This window comes from Salmo salar, chromosome 21 (assembly GCF_965601325.2).
Source record: "Salmo salar chromosome 21, fSalSal1, whole genome shotgun sequence".
NCBI classification, from domain to species: Eukaryota; Metazoa; Chordata; class Actinopteri; order Salmoniformes; family Salmonidae; genus Salmo; species Salmo salar.
The window spans coordinates 54,642,149-54,658,558 of NC_138311.1; the positions used below are offsets into that span (position 1 = coordinate 54,642,149).

The 16,410-nt window shown below is 36.2% G+C and overlaps 1 protein-coding gene across 3 annotated transcripts in view; it reads right to left on the reverse strand.

The window, feature by feature from the left end:
* Positions 1-442: 442 nt before the first annotated feature.
* The window catches only part of LOC106582522 (dnaJ homolog subfamily B member 6), a 39,878-nt gene continuing 23,910 nt past the window's right edge, over positions 443-16,410 (reverse strand). For all 3 annotated transcript variants that reach the window (XM_082967242.1, XM_014165697.3, XM_014165699.3), the window contains 5 exons: positions 14,216-14,302; positions 6,829-6,938; positions 5,771-5,881; positions 5,487-5,594; positions 443-5,206 (listed from right to left, as the gene is read on the reverse strand). In XM_082967242.1, coding sequence (XP_082823368.1) covers positions 4,752-5,206; positions 5,487-5,594; positions 5,771-5,881; positions 6,829-6,938; positions 14,216-14,280 — 849 coding nt within the window. In that variant the 5' untranslated portion in view covers positions 14,281-14,302 and the 3' untranslated portion in view covers positions 443-4,751. The remainder of the gene's footprint in view (positions 5,207-5,486; positions 5,595-5,770; positions 5,882-6,828; positions 6,939-14,215; positions 14,303-16,410) is intronic.

The following is a 16,410-nucleotide window of genomic DNA, read 5'->3' on the forward strand; positions in this document are numbered from 1 at the left end:
TCAGTTACATGCTCGTTTACACATACGGACTTATACATACACACACACACCTGATCTCACTCTCTTCTCTCTCTTCTCTTCTCTCCCTCTCTCTCTATTGTCAAGAACTGTTTTATAATTTAATGTGTTTATTGTTTGTCTATCTTTTTATTGTATTTGTCTACAAGTTTATATATGTTTACAACAAGCAAGGGGAAGATATCAGAATAGGGGCATTGGGGAATAATAACATATTGTATGGAATACATTTGTACTGTAGTGAAGCCGTCTCTAGAGTAATGCAAGGTCTCTTTCATGGTCATGTGAAACGTCAATTGCTATGGAAATTCTGGGATGTGTTTCTCAATTATGTTAAAGGTAATTATGATACAATATGGATTACAATAATCATCATGAGTATTAAGGCTATACACAACATGTTACACACAGACACTCAACCATGCCAATTGGCAGTTATTATTTATTTGCACATCACAATTTATAGTCTTACTCTTATACAGACATCGTACACACTCTCATACACATCAACCTACTCAGATTTGTTACAAACATAATATCTTGTCTCAATTTTCTAACATCTGTGGCATTGGCTCACAGGCAAACAGGCAAGGGAATAAAACAAATATTGCTCAAACCTATTTCTTGAATTCTAAATAACAGACATTTGAAAGCTCTAGTTTTGACCTTCATAATACCTCTGACGGCAGTAACTTTACAAGCACTAATTGTGGTCAATTTAGCCTGAGAATAGTATCTAGTTACGGTAAGGGGTGAAATAAGTATAGCCAGTTATAATTGTAACGGTTTAGTAGATTATAAAAAAAGATCAGTCTTTACATGGCTAAAAGAAAAGGAATATAACATATACTGTTTACAGGAAACTCACTCTACATCCTTAGATGAAGTTGCGTGGAAAAAGGAATGGGGTGGTGAAGTAATCTATTACCAAAGTAAAGCAAACTGGATGGAATATAGAGAAAAATGCTAAAACTTCTTCCTGAATCTCCAATACAGGAACGCTAACAAAAATAATTTTCAGAAACTCATTACTGAAGACGGAGTCATCTATGATTCTCCGAATTATATTTTAAAAGAGGAAGTTATTATTTTAGGCAGATGTTCTCTTTTCCATCTCATCCTTTCCCACTGAATGAAGATTATGGTAAGGAATTATTTCCAAATAATATAAAAATGGAAAATTAACAAATGTACAGAACGATCAGTGCGACAGCCAAATTACAGAGGAAGAACTTTTTGAGGCTATTAAATCCTTTCAGTCTGGAATAACCCCAGGGCTTGATGGCATACCGGTAGAGGTATATCAAGTATTTTTTGATATACTAAAAGCTCCATTGTTAGATTGTTTTAACTACGCCTATAGAAATGGTAGTCTGTCAGGTACTCAGCAGGAAGGTCTGATTTCTCTATTATTAAAACAAGACCCAGATGGCAAATATAAAGACTCAGTCTATCTAAAAAAGTGGGGGCCCCTTACACTTCAATGTTGTGATGCAAAAATACTAGCAAAATGTATAGCACTCAGAATTAAAAGGGTTTTACCAGGTATTGTTCATCCTGATCAGACAGGTTTTTTACATGGACGATACATTGGAGATAATATACGACAACTATAAGAAATAATAGAACATCATGAAACATAAGAAGCCAGGAATGGTATTTATAGCAGATTTTGAAAAGGCATTTGATAAAGTAAGACTGGATTTTATTTATAAGTGCCTGGATTTTTTCAATTTAGGTAATTCTCTTATAAAATGGGTAACAATAATGTATAGCAACCCCAGGTGTAAAATAGTAAATAATGGCTACTTCTCAGAGAGTTTTGAATTGTCAAGAGGAGTTAAACAAGGGTGTCCGCTGTCACCATATCTATTCGTTATGTCCATCAAAATGCTAGCTATTAAAATCAGATCCAATAACAACATTAGAGGATTAGAAATCCAAGGCTTAAAAAAAAAGGTGTCCATGTATGCCGATGACTCAAGTTTTATATTAAGTCCGCAAGCTAGATCCCTGCAATGTCTCATTAAAGATCTTGATAACTTTGCTGTACTCTCTGGACTAAAACCTAATTATGAAACGTGTACAATATTACGTATTGGAACATTAAAAAATGCAACTTTTACATTACCCTGTAGTTTACCTATAGAAATGGGCTGATGGTGAAGTAGACATACTCGGTATTCATATCACAAAATATATAAATAAGCTCTCCACAATGAATTTCAATAGAAAACTTGTAACAATAGACAAGATCCTGCAACCATGGAGAGGTAAATACGGGTCCATTAATGAAAAAATAGCCCTGATTAACTACTTAGTCATATCTCAGTTTACTCACTTACTTATGGAGCTGCCTACTCCTGATGATTCGTTTTTCAAATCATATGAGCAAAAAATATTTAGCTTTATCTGGGACGCTAAACCAGACAAAATAAAACATGCCTATCTATATAATGAATATGAATTGGGTGGGTTGAGATTATTAAATATAAAAGCACTAAACCTCTCTAAAACTTCACTCATTCAAAAGTTTTATATGAACCCTAAATGGTTCTCCAGTAGATTACTAAGAAAAGCTCATCCATTGTTTCAAAATTGCCTTTTTGCCTTTGTGCAGATTGCCATGTCTCATTTTAGATTAATTTAAAATAATACTTTTTTCAAAGTATCTTTCTTTTTCAAACAAGCATTGCAGAGCTGGCTACAATTTCAATTTCATCCCCCTGAAAAGATAGAACAAATATTACAGAAATATTATGGCTGAACTGAAATGTGCTGGTTGATAAAATACCTGTATTTATGGGAAAGATGTTTGAAAAGGGTATTTTGTTCTTAAATTATATTGTAAATTGGAATGGCAGAGTTGTGTCCATCATGGAGTTATCAGAATTGTACAGGAAGGTCTGCTCAATCCAAGAGTACATCCAATTGATTACAGCATTGCTTCAAAAATGAAGGAGGCGTGTGGCAGCGGGAGGAGGTAGGGAACTGGTCTGTCTGCCCAATATAAAGGATCAAAACTGGCGGAGGAATAAAAATAGCATAAATAGGAAAGTATACCAGTTCATTTGAGGACCAGGATGTTGACAACTGTGCCATACAGATTGCAAAATAGTTTGGAAGAGATTTTTGATGTACCAATTCCATGGTACAGGGCGTATGAGTTGATATATAAAACAAAGCAAGATTCAAGACTTTGTGCTTTTCAGCTAAAATTATTATATAGAAGTCTTGCCACCAACCAAATGTTGAATATTTGGGGCATAAAATCATCGAAGCTCTGCAGTTTTTGTTGTGAGGATACAGAATCAATAGACCATTTTGGTATTGCCCTCAGGTAGCCTGTTTCCGGTCTCAGGTTCAGGAATGGCTGAAAATGCATAGCATTGATCTAAAATTGACCCTAGAAATAGTACTGTTAGGAGATCTGGAGAGACCGGGTCAGTCAATTACTAATAGTCTTAGTAAAAGTATTTATCTTCAACTCGCAATCTGTGTATTCTATTCGATTAGATAGATTGAAATTGTACGTTAAACATCATAGCATAGTTGAAAGATATGTGTTGCGTAGAAACACGAAGTGGGTGGCCAGCAGAGATAGATGGGATGGGCTGAGGGAAGCTGAGGGTTGGTATGTGGAATTGGAGACAAGTGGGAGTGGAGTTGCTGTGTGAGAGATAGAATGATGGTCAAAGATAAAAGTACCAAAAAATGTCAAAATAAAACACAATAAAAAGTACATTTGAATGACACTAAGTGGCAGTGTTTTTATAACTAATTCCGGTTTGCCTGAGGCTGATGCCGTGCAGGTGTTTGTACACATGCATATACACACACTCTCATTCAAATAAACACACACAAGAACACACACATACATGTAATAGTGCCAGACATGCACACAAACATATACAGTTGGCGTTGCTATTATGATTTTTGTTGTATTTCTCTTTTTTGTATTGTTGTTTGCTGTTTTCTTCTGTCTTTTCCTTTTGTCTCTTTAGTTCATTCTCTTGGTTGTTGGTGCATTATGGGGGTTTCTTGGGGGTGGGGAATGGAATGAATTGTATTTTAGTTTTTTTATTCTTCCTGGGGGGGACTGTGGGAGGGGTCTCGAATGGTTGAGGGACAGCTATTGGGGAACTGTGGGGGGATTGGGCAGGGCATTGACCCTGGATGCTTCTGTGTGTCTCTCTGAATGGAAGTCTGTTGGATGACTGGTATGATGTAGTTATTGAGCGGCTTCACTGCAAGTATATTGTACGTTTCGAATATTCAAAAAAATGACATTTGAAATTGTTTTTAATAAGGCCCGAGGAGGTATGGTATATGGCCAATATACCACGGCTAAGGACTGTTCTTACGCACTATGCAACGCGGAGTTCCTGGATACAGTCCTTAGCCGTGGTATATTGGCCATTTTTCACAAACCCCCGAGGTGCCTTATTACTATTATAAACTGGTTACCAATGTAATTAGTCAAAATAAACATTTTTTTCATACCTGTGGTATACGGTCTGATATACCACGGCTGTCAGCCAATCAGCATTTAGGGGTCAAACGAACCAGTTTATAATATACAGTATACTTTATGATGGTCATTGTCAGCATAACACCAGAGTAGAACTGAGACCAGTGGTCTCCTGTCTGTCCTCTGCCCTGAGCATCACACTCACTCACTCACACATACACACAAACCATACAATCAACACACACACACACACACCATAAACTCAACACACCACACAGCAACACTTATTTTTCATTTTTACAGTGCTGCTGCTGGTGGTTTTAGCAGCAGGATCCCCAGTGCCTCTCTGCTCCTGGAGGTGGTTGAGGAGGTGTGTAGGAGGCTCTGGGACCCCCTCTGGTAGCTCCCTGTGGTTCAGCGGAGATGGGCTGCTGTGTGGTGACATGTCCCCTGACCTCTCCTCTGGTGTTCTAAGCTGGCCTGGGCCTGGGACCACCCTCCCCACCCCAACCACACCCACAACCTCACCCTGCGCCTTCGCCGCCTCTACCACCACCACACCCCCAGAACAGAGAACTGACTTCTTGGTGGTGGTGCGTTTGCCGTTGATGACGCGCGTAGAAGTGGAGACAGACTTGAAATACTCCATCCTTCCTCCAATGCGGTCCATCCCATCCATTCCACCCATGGAGGACGAGAAAGAGGTTAAGTCATGCACTGTGAAAGACGGGGGGAGGAGGAGGAAGAGGAGGAAGACGGGGGAAGGAGGAGGAGGAAGAGGAGGAAGAGGAGGAAGACGAAGATCGGTCAGAACGGAACTAATGAACTAATCAGTAAATGGAGTTGATATAAATGTGTTATTACCATGTTGTTATTGGTTGTGACTCGAATGACATCCTGTTTATATAGTGTACTATTATGTGCCCTGGTTGAAAGTAGTACACTACATAGCTTACAAGGTGCCATTTTTGGGACACAAACATTGTTTATTACTGACCTCCAGCGGAGGGGGAGGGGAAGGAGGACAAGGGACTGGGGCCGAGCCTCGAGGTGCCAGGATGTCCATGGAAGCCACTGTTGAACTCTTTTTCAACGAAATTCTCATCTGGTAGAGTAGTCAAAACAAGGAGGTAGTGAGACAGGAAGAAATGTTCATGTAGCTTGTATGAACTGCTGAGATTCCCAGACGGACTGGTTTCCCGATCAGATTTAGCCTTGACTATAAAGCACATGAAGACATAGGATACTGTTTAAGGACCGTAGTATATTGGTCAGCCCCACCGAAGAAATTGGCGAAAGGATCCTGGCCTCCGAAGAATTCCCGAAACACTTCCTCTGGACTGCGGAATGTGAACACTGGGAAATTTTCCGGAGCAGGTTGTCTACAGGAGCCTGGAGGGAGGGATAAATAAATAAATGTTGATAAATTGATACACTACTGATAAATATGGACACTACCAACATGGCTGATCAAAAACAGAATAGAACACAAAAACACAAGAAATAGAACAGAGAGATTCCTTCATCTGTGTTGTTGGGCATTCTGTCTTTGCCATAGGTATCATACGCCTTTGACTTGCTTCCTGTAAAGATAAGGCCACGTTATCTGACCGTTATTAAAAACTTCTTCGGGATCGGTGTCCCTTCCACGGGGCAGTTGAGCTAACGTAGGCTAATGCGATTAACATGAGATTGTAAGTAAAAAATACAATTTCCCAGGACATAGACATATCTGATATTAGCAGAAAGCTTAAATTCTTGTTAATCTAACTGCACTGTCCAATTTACAGTGGCTATTACAGTGAAAGAATACCAGGCTATTGTTTGAGGAGAGTGCACAATTTTGAACATGACATTTATTAATAAACAAATTAGGCACATTTGGGAAGTCTTGATACAAAATGTTGAACATAAATGCAATGGTCCATTGGATCAGTCTAAAACTTTGCACATACACTGCTGCCATCTAGTGGCCAAAATCTAAATTGCACCTGGGCTGGAATAATACATTATGGCCTTTGTCTTGCATTTCAAAGATGATACAAAAGAACGGATGTTTTTTCTTTGTATTATCTTTTACCAGATCTAATGTGTTATATTCTCCTACATTCCTTTCACATTTCCACAAACTTCAAAGTGTTTTCTTTCAAATGGTACCACGAATATGCATGTCCTTGCTTCAGGTCCTGAGCTACAGGCAGTTAGAGTTGGGTATGTCATTGTAGGCAAAACATTGAAAAAAAGGGGCGGATCCTTAAGAGGTTTAAAGTCCACAGGAGAGTAGAGCAAGGGCAATAATTAAGTTTATAACAGATTTAACAGGTTAAGGTATCTCTTACGGTCTGACAGAACTTCATAGGCCTCAGCCAGCTCCTTAAACTTCCTCTCTGCCTCCTCCTTGTTGTCTGGGTTCTTGTCTGGGTGCCATCGCAGAGCCTGCTTCCTATACCTTCACATTAGATTAGATACAGTTTATTATCTCATTCAATACCTTTCACACACAGCAACATCTTCAATACTTTTGACAAAACTTATATTAGCTGCCTTTAATCTTCTACTTCAGTGGGCTAAATCAGGGTCACACAGAGTGTTTCTTGGTAGTGTTAAACAAATCTACTACCTCATACACATGGTTATGAGCTTAACAAAAATAAGACACCTGTACAATGTCAGATATAGAGTTAAAATGTATTACATTTAGAGTTTGCATTCCAATATTACACTGTATATACATCACAGAAGACTGAAATATAACATAACCGTTTTCTGCGAATGTTTTATTTATTTTTATTCTAATTATGAGATTATGAAAAATATGATTAACATTCCACCCCTGAGGCCACTAGGTCATTGGACTGCAGGATAGGGCTACGTGTATGTAATTGTCTGCATCCTCTTATTTCAAGAGGCAAAGTTCGACAACAACACTATTCCTTTTTGGAGAGGACAGCAAGCAGAGGACAAGTGAGGTAAAGACTACAGAAAATAAAGACTAAAGAAAACAACTTTTTTTTTTAAACAAAGAATACTATAGACTACAGAAAACTATAGAAAACTATTAAAAAAACTATAGAAGACTATAGAAGACCATAGAAAACAATTTTTTTAAACTATAGAATACTATAGAAAACTATAGAAACCTAAACTATATAGAAGACTATAGGAAACTATATAAGACTATAGAAAACTACAGAAAACTATAGAGGACTATAGAAAACTATAGAAAACAAAAATATATAGAAGACTATAGGAAACTATAGAAAACTACAGAAAACTATAGAGAACTATAGAGGACTATAGAAGACTATAGAAAACTATAGAAAACTAAAATATATAGAAGACTATAGGAAACTATAGAAAACTACAGAAAACTATAGAGGACTATAGAGGACTATAGAATACTATAGAAAACTATAGAAAACTAAAATATATAGAAGACTATAGGAAACTATAGAAAACTACAGAAAACTATAGAGGACTATAGAGGACTATAGAAGACTATAGAAAACTATAGAAAACTAAAATATATAGAAGACTATAGGAAACTATAGAAAACTACAGAAAACTATAGAGGACTATAGAGGACTATAGAAGACTATAGAAAACTATAGAAAACTAAAATATATAGAAGACTATAGGAAACTATAGAAAACTACAGAAAACTATAGAGGACTATAGAAAACTATAGAAAACTAAAATATATAGAAGACTATAGAAAACTGTTAAAAAACTATAGAAGACTATAGAAGACTGTAGAAAACTATGTAAAACTATAGAAAACTATTAAAAAACTATAGAAGACTATAGAAAACTATAGAAAACTAAAATATATAGAAGACTATAGAAAACTGTTCAAAAACTATAGAAGACTATAGAAGACTACAGAAGACTATAGAAGACTGTAGAAGACTACAGAAGACTACAGAAAACTATAAAAACTATAGAAGACTATGGAAGACTACAGAAGACTGTAGAAGACTATAGAATAGCATAGAAAACTATAGAAGACTATAGAAGATTATAGAAGACTGTAGAAGACTACAGAAGACTATAGAAAATGATAGAAAACTATAGAAGACTATAGAAGACTATAGAAGACTACAGAAGACTATAGAAGACTGTAGAAGACTATAGAAAATGATAGAAAACTATAGAAGACTATAGTAGACTATAGAAATCTACAGAAGACTACAGAAGACTGTAGAAGACTATAGAAGACTAAAGAAGACTATGGAATAGCATAGAAAACTATAGAAGACTATAGAAGACTACAGAAGACTATAGAAGACTGTAGAAGACTATAGAAACCTAAACTATATAGAAGACTATAGGAAACTATATAAGACTATAGAAAACTACAGAAGACTACAGAAGACTATAAAAACTATAGAAGACTATAGAAGACTACAGAAGACTGTAGAAGACTATAGAATAGCATAGAAAACTATAGAAGACTTTATAAGATTATAGAAGACTGTAGAAGACGATAGAAAACTATAGAAGACTACAGAAGACTATAGAAAATGATAGAAAACTTTAGAAGACTATAGAAGACTGTAGAAGACTATAGAAGACTACAGAAGACTATAGAGGACTATAGAATACTATAGAAAACTATAGAAAACTAAAATATATAGAAGACTATAGGAAACTATAGAAAACTACAGAAAACTATAGAGAACTATTGAGGACTATAGAAGACTGTAGAAAACTATAGAAAACTAAAATATATAGAAAAGACTATAGGAAACTATAGAAAACTACAGAAAACTATAGAGCACTATAGAGGACTATAGAATACTATAGAAAACTATAGAAAACTAAAATATATAGAAGAATATAGGAAACTATAGAAAACTACAGAAAACTATAGAGGACTATAGAGGACTATAGAAGACTATAGAAAACTATAGAAAACTAAAATATATAGAAGACTATAGAAAACTACAGAAAACTATAGAGGACTATAGAAAACTAAAATATATAGAAGACTATAGAAAACTACAGAAAACTATAGAGGACTATAGAAAACTATAGAAAACTAAAATATATAGAAGACTATAGAAAACTGTTAAAAAACTATAGAAGACTGTAGAAAACTATGTAAAACTATAGAAAACTATTAAAAAACTATAGAAGACTATAGAAAACTATAGAAAACTAAAATATATAGAAGACTATAGAAAACTGTTAAAAAACTATAGAAGACTATAGAAGACTACAGAAGACTATAGAAGACTGTAGAAGACTACAGAAGACTACAGAAGACTATAAAAACTATAGAAGACTATAGAAGACTACAGAAGACTGTAGAAGACTATAGAATAGCATAGAAAACTATAGAAGACTATAGAAGATTATAGAAGACTGTAGAAGACGATAGAAAACTATAGAAGACTACAGAAGACTATAGAAAATGATAGAAAACTATAGAAGACTATAGAAGACTGTAGAAGACTATAGAAGACTACAGAAGACTATAGAAGACTGTAGAAGACTATAGAAAATTATAGAAAACTATAGAAGACTATAGTAGACTATAGAAATCTACAGAAGACTACAGAAGACTGTAGAAGACTATAGAAGACAAAGAAGACTATGGAATAGCATAGAAAACTATAGAAGACTATAGAAGACTACAGAAGACTATAGAAGACTGTAGAAGACTATAGAAACCTAAACTATATAGAAGACTATAGGAAACTATATAAGACTATAGAAAACTACAGAAGACTACAGAAGACTATAAAAACTATAGAAGACTATAGAAGACTACAGAAGACTGTAGAAGACTATAGAATAGCATAGAAAACTATAGAAGACTTTATAAGATTATAGAAGACTGTAGAAGACGATAGAAAACTATAGAAGACTACAGAAGACTATAGAAAATGATAGAAAACTATAGAAGACTATAGAAGACTGTAGAAGACTATAGAAGACTACAGAAGACTATAGAAGACTATAGAGGACTATAGAATACTATAGAAAACTATAGAAAACTAAAATATATAGAAGAATATAGGAAACTATAGAAAACTACAGAAAACTATAGAGGACTATAGAAGACTATAGAAAACTATAGAAAACTAAAATATATAGAAGACTATAGAAAACTACAGAAAACTATAGAGGACTATAGAAAACTAAAATATATAGAAGACTATAGAAAACTACAGAAAACTATAGAGGACTATAGAAAACTATAGAAAACTAAAATATATAGAAGACTATAGAAAACTGTTAAAAAACTATAGAAGACTGTAGAAAACTATGTAAAACTATAGAAAACTATTAAAAAACTATAGAAGACTATAGAAACTATAGAAAACTAAAATATATAGAAGACTATAGAAAACTGTTAAAAAACTATAGAAGACTATAGAAGACTACAGAAGACTATAGAAGACTGTAGAAGACTACAGAAGACTATAAAAACTATAGAAGACTATAGAAGACTACAGAAGACTGTAGAAGACTATAGAATAGCATAGAAAACTATAGAAGACTATAGAAGATTATAGAAGACTGTAGAAGACTATAGAAAATGATAGAAAACTATAGAAGACTATAGAAGACTAGAAGACTATAGAAGACTACAGAAGACTATAGAAGACTGTAGAAGACTATAGAAAATGATAGAAAACTATAGAAGACTATAGTAGACTATAGAAATCTACAGAAGACTACAGAAGACTGTAGAAGACTATAGAAGACAAAGAAGACTATGGAATAGCATAGAAAACTATAGAAGACTATAGAAGACTACAGAAGACTATAGAAGACTGTAGAAGACTATAGAAGATGATAGAAAACTATAGAAGACTATATTAGACTATAGAAATCTACAGAAGACTACAGAAGACTGTAGAAGACTACAGAAGACTGTAGAAGACTACAGAAGACTATAGAAGACTATTGAATAGCATAGAAAACTATAGAAGACTACTGAAGACTGTAGAAGACTATAGAAGACTATTGAATAGCATAGAAATCTATAGAAGACTACAGAAGACTATAGAAGACTACAGAAGACTACAGAAGACTGTAGAAGACTATAGAAGACTGTAGAAGACTATTGAATAGCATAGAAATCTATAGAAGACTATTGAAGACTGTAGAAGACTACAGAAGACTGTAGAAGACTATAGAACACTATAGAAGACTACAGAAGACTACAGAAGACTATAGAAGACTATACAAAACTATAGAAGACCATAGAAAACTATAGAACACTATAGAGGACTAAAATATATAGAAAACTACAGAAAACTATAATATATAGAAAACTATAATATATAGAAAACGAACATATATAAAAAACTACAGAAAACTAAAATATATAGAATATATCATCCTTATAGAAACGGTGCTGAGTCATGAAACCCTATTCCCTACTTTTGACAGGAGTCTTGGGGGCTCTGGTCAAAAGTAGTGCACTATATACAAAACATTAAGAACACCTGCTCTTTCCATGACATAGACTGACCAGGTGAATCCAGGTTAAAGCTATGATCCCTTATTGATGTCACTTGTTAAATCTACTTCAATCAGTATATAGTCGTGGCCAAAAGTTTTGAGAATGATACAAATATTAATTTCCACAAAGTTTGCTGCTTCAGTGTCTTTAGATATTTTTGTCAGATGTTACTCTGGAATACTGAAGTATAATTACAAGCATTTCATAAGTGTCAAAGGCTTTTATTGACAATTACATGAAGTTGATGCAAAGAGTCAATATTTGCAGTGTTGACCCTTCTTTTTCAAGACCTCTGCAATCCGCCCTGGCATGCTGTCAATTAACTTCTGGGCCACATCCTGACTGATGGCAGCCCATGCTTGCATAATCAATACTTGGCGTTTGTCAGAATTTGTGGGTTTTTGTTTGTCCACCCGCCTCCTGAGGATTGACCACAGGTCCTCAATGGTATTAAGGTCTCGGGAGTTTCCTGGCCATGGACACAAAATATCGATGTTTTGTTCCCCGAGCCACTTAGTTATCACTTTTGCCAATGTGCTCCATCATGCTGGAAAAGGCATTGTTCGTCACCAAACTGTTCCTGGATGGTTGGGAGAAGTTGCTCGGTGGATGTGTTGGTACCATTCTTTATTCATGGCTGTGTTCTTAGGCAAAATTGTGAGTGAGCCCACTCCCTTGGCTGAGAAGCAACCCCACACATGAGTCGTCTCAGGATGCTTTACTGTTGGCATGACACAGGACTGATGGTAGCGCTCACCTTGTCTTCTCCGGACAAGCTTTTTTTCCGGATGCCCCAAACAATCAGAAAGGGGATTCATCAGAGAAAATGACTTTACCCCAGTCCTCAGCAGTAAAATCCCTGTACCTTTTGCAGAATAGCAGTCTGTCCCTGATGTTTTTCCTGGAGAGAAGTGGCTTCTTTGCTGCCCTTCTTGACACCAGGCCATCCTCCAAAAGTCTTCACCTCACTGTGCATGCAGATGCACTCACACCTGCCTGCTGCCATTCTTGAGCAAGCTCTGTACTGGTGGTGCCCCGATCCTGCAGCTGAATCAACTTTAGGAGACGGTCCTGGCGCTTGCTGGACTTTCTTGGGCGCCCTGAAGCCTTCTCCACAACAATTGAACCACTCTCCATGAAGTTCTTGATGATCCGATAAATGGTTGATTTAGGTGCAATCTTACTGGCAGCAATATCCTTGCCTGTGAAGCTCTTTTTGTGCAAAGCAATGATGACGGCACATGTTTCCTTGCAGGTAACCATGATTGACAGAGGAAGAACAATGATTCCAAACACCACCCTCCTTTTGAAGCTTCCAGTCTGTTATTCGAACTCAATCAGCATGACAGAGTGATCTCCAGCCTTGTCCTCGTCAACACACACCTGTGTTAACGAGAGAATCACTGACATGATGTCAGCTGGTCCTTTTGTGGCAGGGCTGAAATGCAGTGGAAATGTTTTTGGGGGATTCAGTTAATTTGCATGGCAAAGAGGGACTTTGCAATTAATTGCAATTCATCTGATCACTCTTCATAACATTCTGGATGATATGCAAATTGCCATCATACAAACTAAGGCAGCAGACTTTGTGAAAATTAATATTTGTGTCATTCTCAAAACTTTTGGCCAAGACTGTAGATGAATCGGAGGAGGCAGAATAAATAAGGATTTTTAAGTCTTGAGATTATTGAGACATGGATTGTGTATGTGTGCCATTCCAAGGGTGAATGGGCAAAACAAAATATTTAAGTGCCTTTGAGCGGGGTATGATAGTAGGTACCAGTTGCACCGGTTTGTGTCAAGAACTGCCACGCTGCTGTTTTTTTCAAGCTTAACCGTTTCCCATGTTTATCAAGAACGGTTCACAACCCAAAGGACATCCAGCCAACTTGACACAACTGTGGGAAGCATTATAGTCAACATGGACCAGCATCCCTGTGGAATGCTTTCCACACCTTGTAGAGTCCATGACCCGACAAATTGAGGCTGTTCTGAGGGCAAAAGGGGTTCCAACTCAATATTAGAAAGGTGTTCTTAATGTTTTGTAGACTCAGCGTAAGCCCAGTACCTCTATCAGTCAGTGTGGTTGAGCTTTCAGTAGCTACTGTAGCGGTATACAGAGGAACCACACCAGTCTAATAGTTAGCCTAGAGATGATGCCTCATGAAGCCTATACAGGCCTATTTTGGAGTGGAAAGAGACAGATTCTAGAGTAGGATGAGTCCTTGAACCAGTCCTTTACTTACGCCTTCTTGATATCCTCCGGAGAGGCGCTTCGTGACACTCCCAGAACATCATAATAATCCACCATGTCTTCTTCTTCACTGACCTCACTGCAAATGTTAACAACAACAACAAATCTCATCAGTGGGAGATACACAACAATAGTTCTGATAGTTCTCAATGACCATACGGATGGATCTTTCAACGCCTCATGGCATCTTATCTTGTGGCATATCGATTAACCAATCAAACTGCTTTATTAGTCTAGTAGAACTGTGTTAACCCTATCATAACCCAGGATTTGTGGTTCTATAATCCTACTGTTTATTGTAGTTGTTGACATTTTTTGTCTTTGTAAATAAATAGCTTCAAACCATGTTTAAAATGATCATAATGATCTCATGGACTGTCAGTCATAGCTGAAAGTTGATAGTGGAAATAATTCCCCAGACCCATTTGTCAGTTTACCAAAACAAAAGTGATATGGTCAGGCTGTTGAAATTGCAAATTAGGCCACTTCCCACTCCACAGACACCAAGCCCCTCCTCCTTCTGTGCTGTGTGGACGGTGCACCTTCCCACTCCACAGACACCAAGCCCCTCCTCCTTCTGTGCTGTGTGGACGGTGCACCTTCCCACTCCACAGACACCAAGCCCCTCCTCCTTCTGTGCTGTGTGGACGGTGCACCTTCCCACTCCACAGACACCAAGCCCCTCCTCCTTCTGTGCTGTGTGGACGGTGCACCTTCCCACTCCACAGACACCAAGCCCCTCCTCATTCTGTGCTGTGTTGACGGTGCACCTTCCCACTCCACAGACACCAAGCCCCTCCTCCTTCTGTGCTGTGTGGACGGTGCACCTTCCCACTCCACAGACACCAAGCCCCTCCTCCTTCTGTGCTGTGTGGACGGTGCACCTTCCCACTCCACAGACACCAAGCCCCTCCTCCTTCTGTGCTGTGTTGACTGTACACCTCCCCACTCCACAGACACCAAGCCTCTCCACCTTCCACTTACAAAGATGAAAGATCACTTCGTCCTCACTGACAACAAGGGGTTTAAACTAGCTATTTGCATTTGAGGTTTGGTCCAACAGAATCGGCTGAAACGCTTAGTTACATTATTTTACTGTAATAGACGAGAACTTGACCTTTGTAACGATACCCTTTTTATGTCTCAACTCCCAAAATGTAGAACAGAGCAGACCCTACTAAAACGAGAGTATCAATGAACATGTGTGGGAAAAAAATACATATACTGTATCTATTGTGAATTGCCTATCAATGACAAAAAAAATCAAGATATGATTTTTAGGCCATATCGCCCAGCCCTATGAGAACAACAACATGATAACAACAATATAATAACAACAATATGATAACAACAACAATATATTAACAACAAAATGATAACATAACAACAACAATATAATAACAACAATATAATAACAACAACACAATAACAACAATATAATAACAACAATATGATAACAACAATATGATAACAACAATATAATAACAACAATATGATAACATGATAACAACAATATGATAACAACAACACAATAACAACAATATGATAACAACAATATGATAACAACAATATGATAACAACAATATGATAACAACAATATGATAACAACAATATGATAACAACAACAATATATTAACAACAAAATGATAACATAATAACAACAATATAATAACAACAACACAATAACAACAACATGATAACAACAACATGATAACAACAATATGATAACAACAATAACAACAACATGATAACAACAATATGATAACAACAATATATTAACAACAATATGATAACAACAATATGATAACAACAACAATATATTAACAACAAAATGATAACATAATAACAACAATATAATAACAACAACACAATAACAACAACATGATAACAACAACATGATAACAACAATATGATAACAACAATATGATAACAACAATATGATAACAACAATATAATAACAACAATATGATAACAACAACATGATAACAACAACATGATAACAACAATATAATAACAACAATATGATAACAACAATATAATAACAACAATATGATACCATGATAACAACAATATAATAACAACAAGCTGCCTAGCACAATATGATAACAACAATATAATAACAACAACATGATAACCCGATAACAACAATATGATAACAACAATATAATAACCAATAGCATAACAACA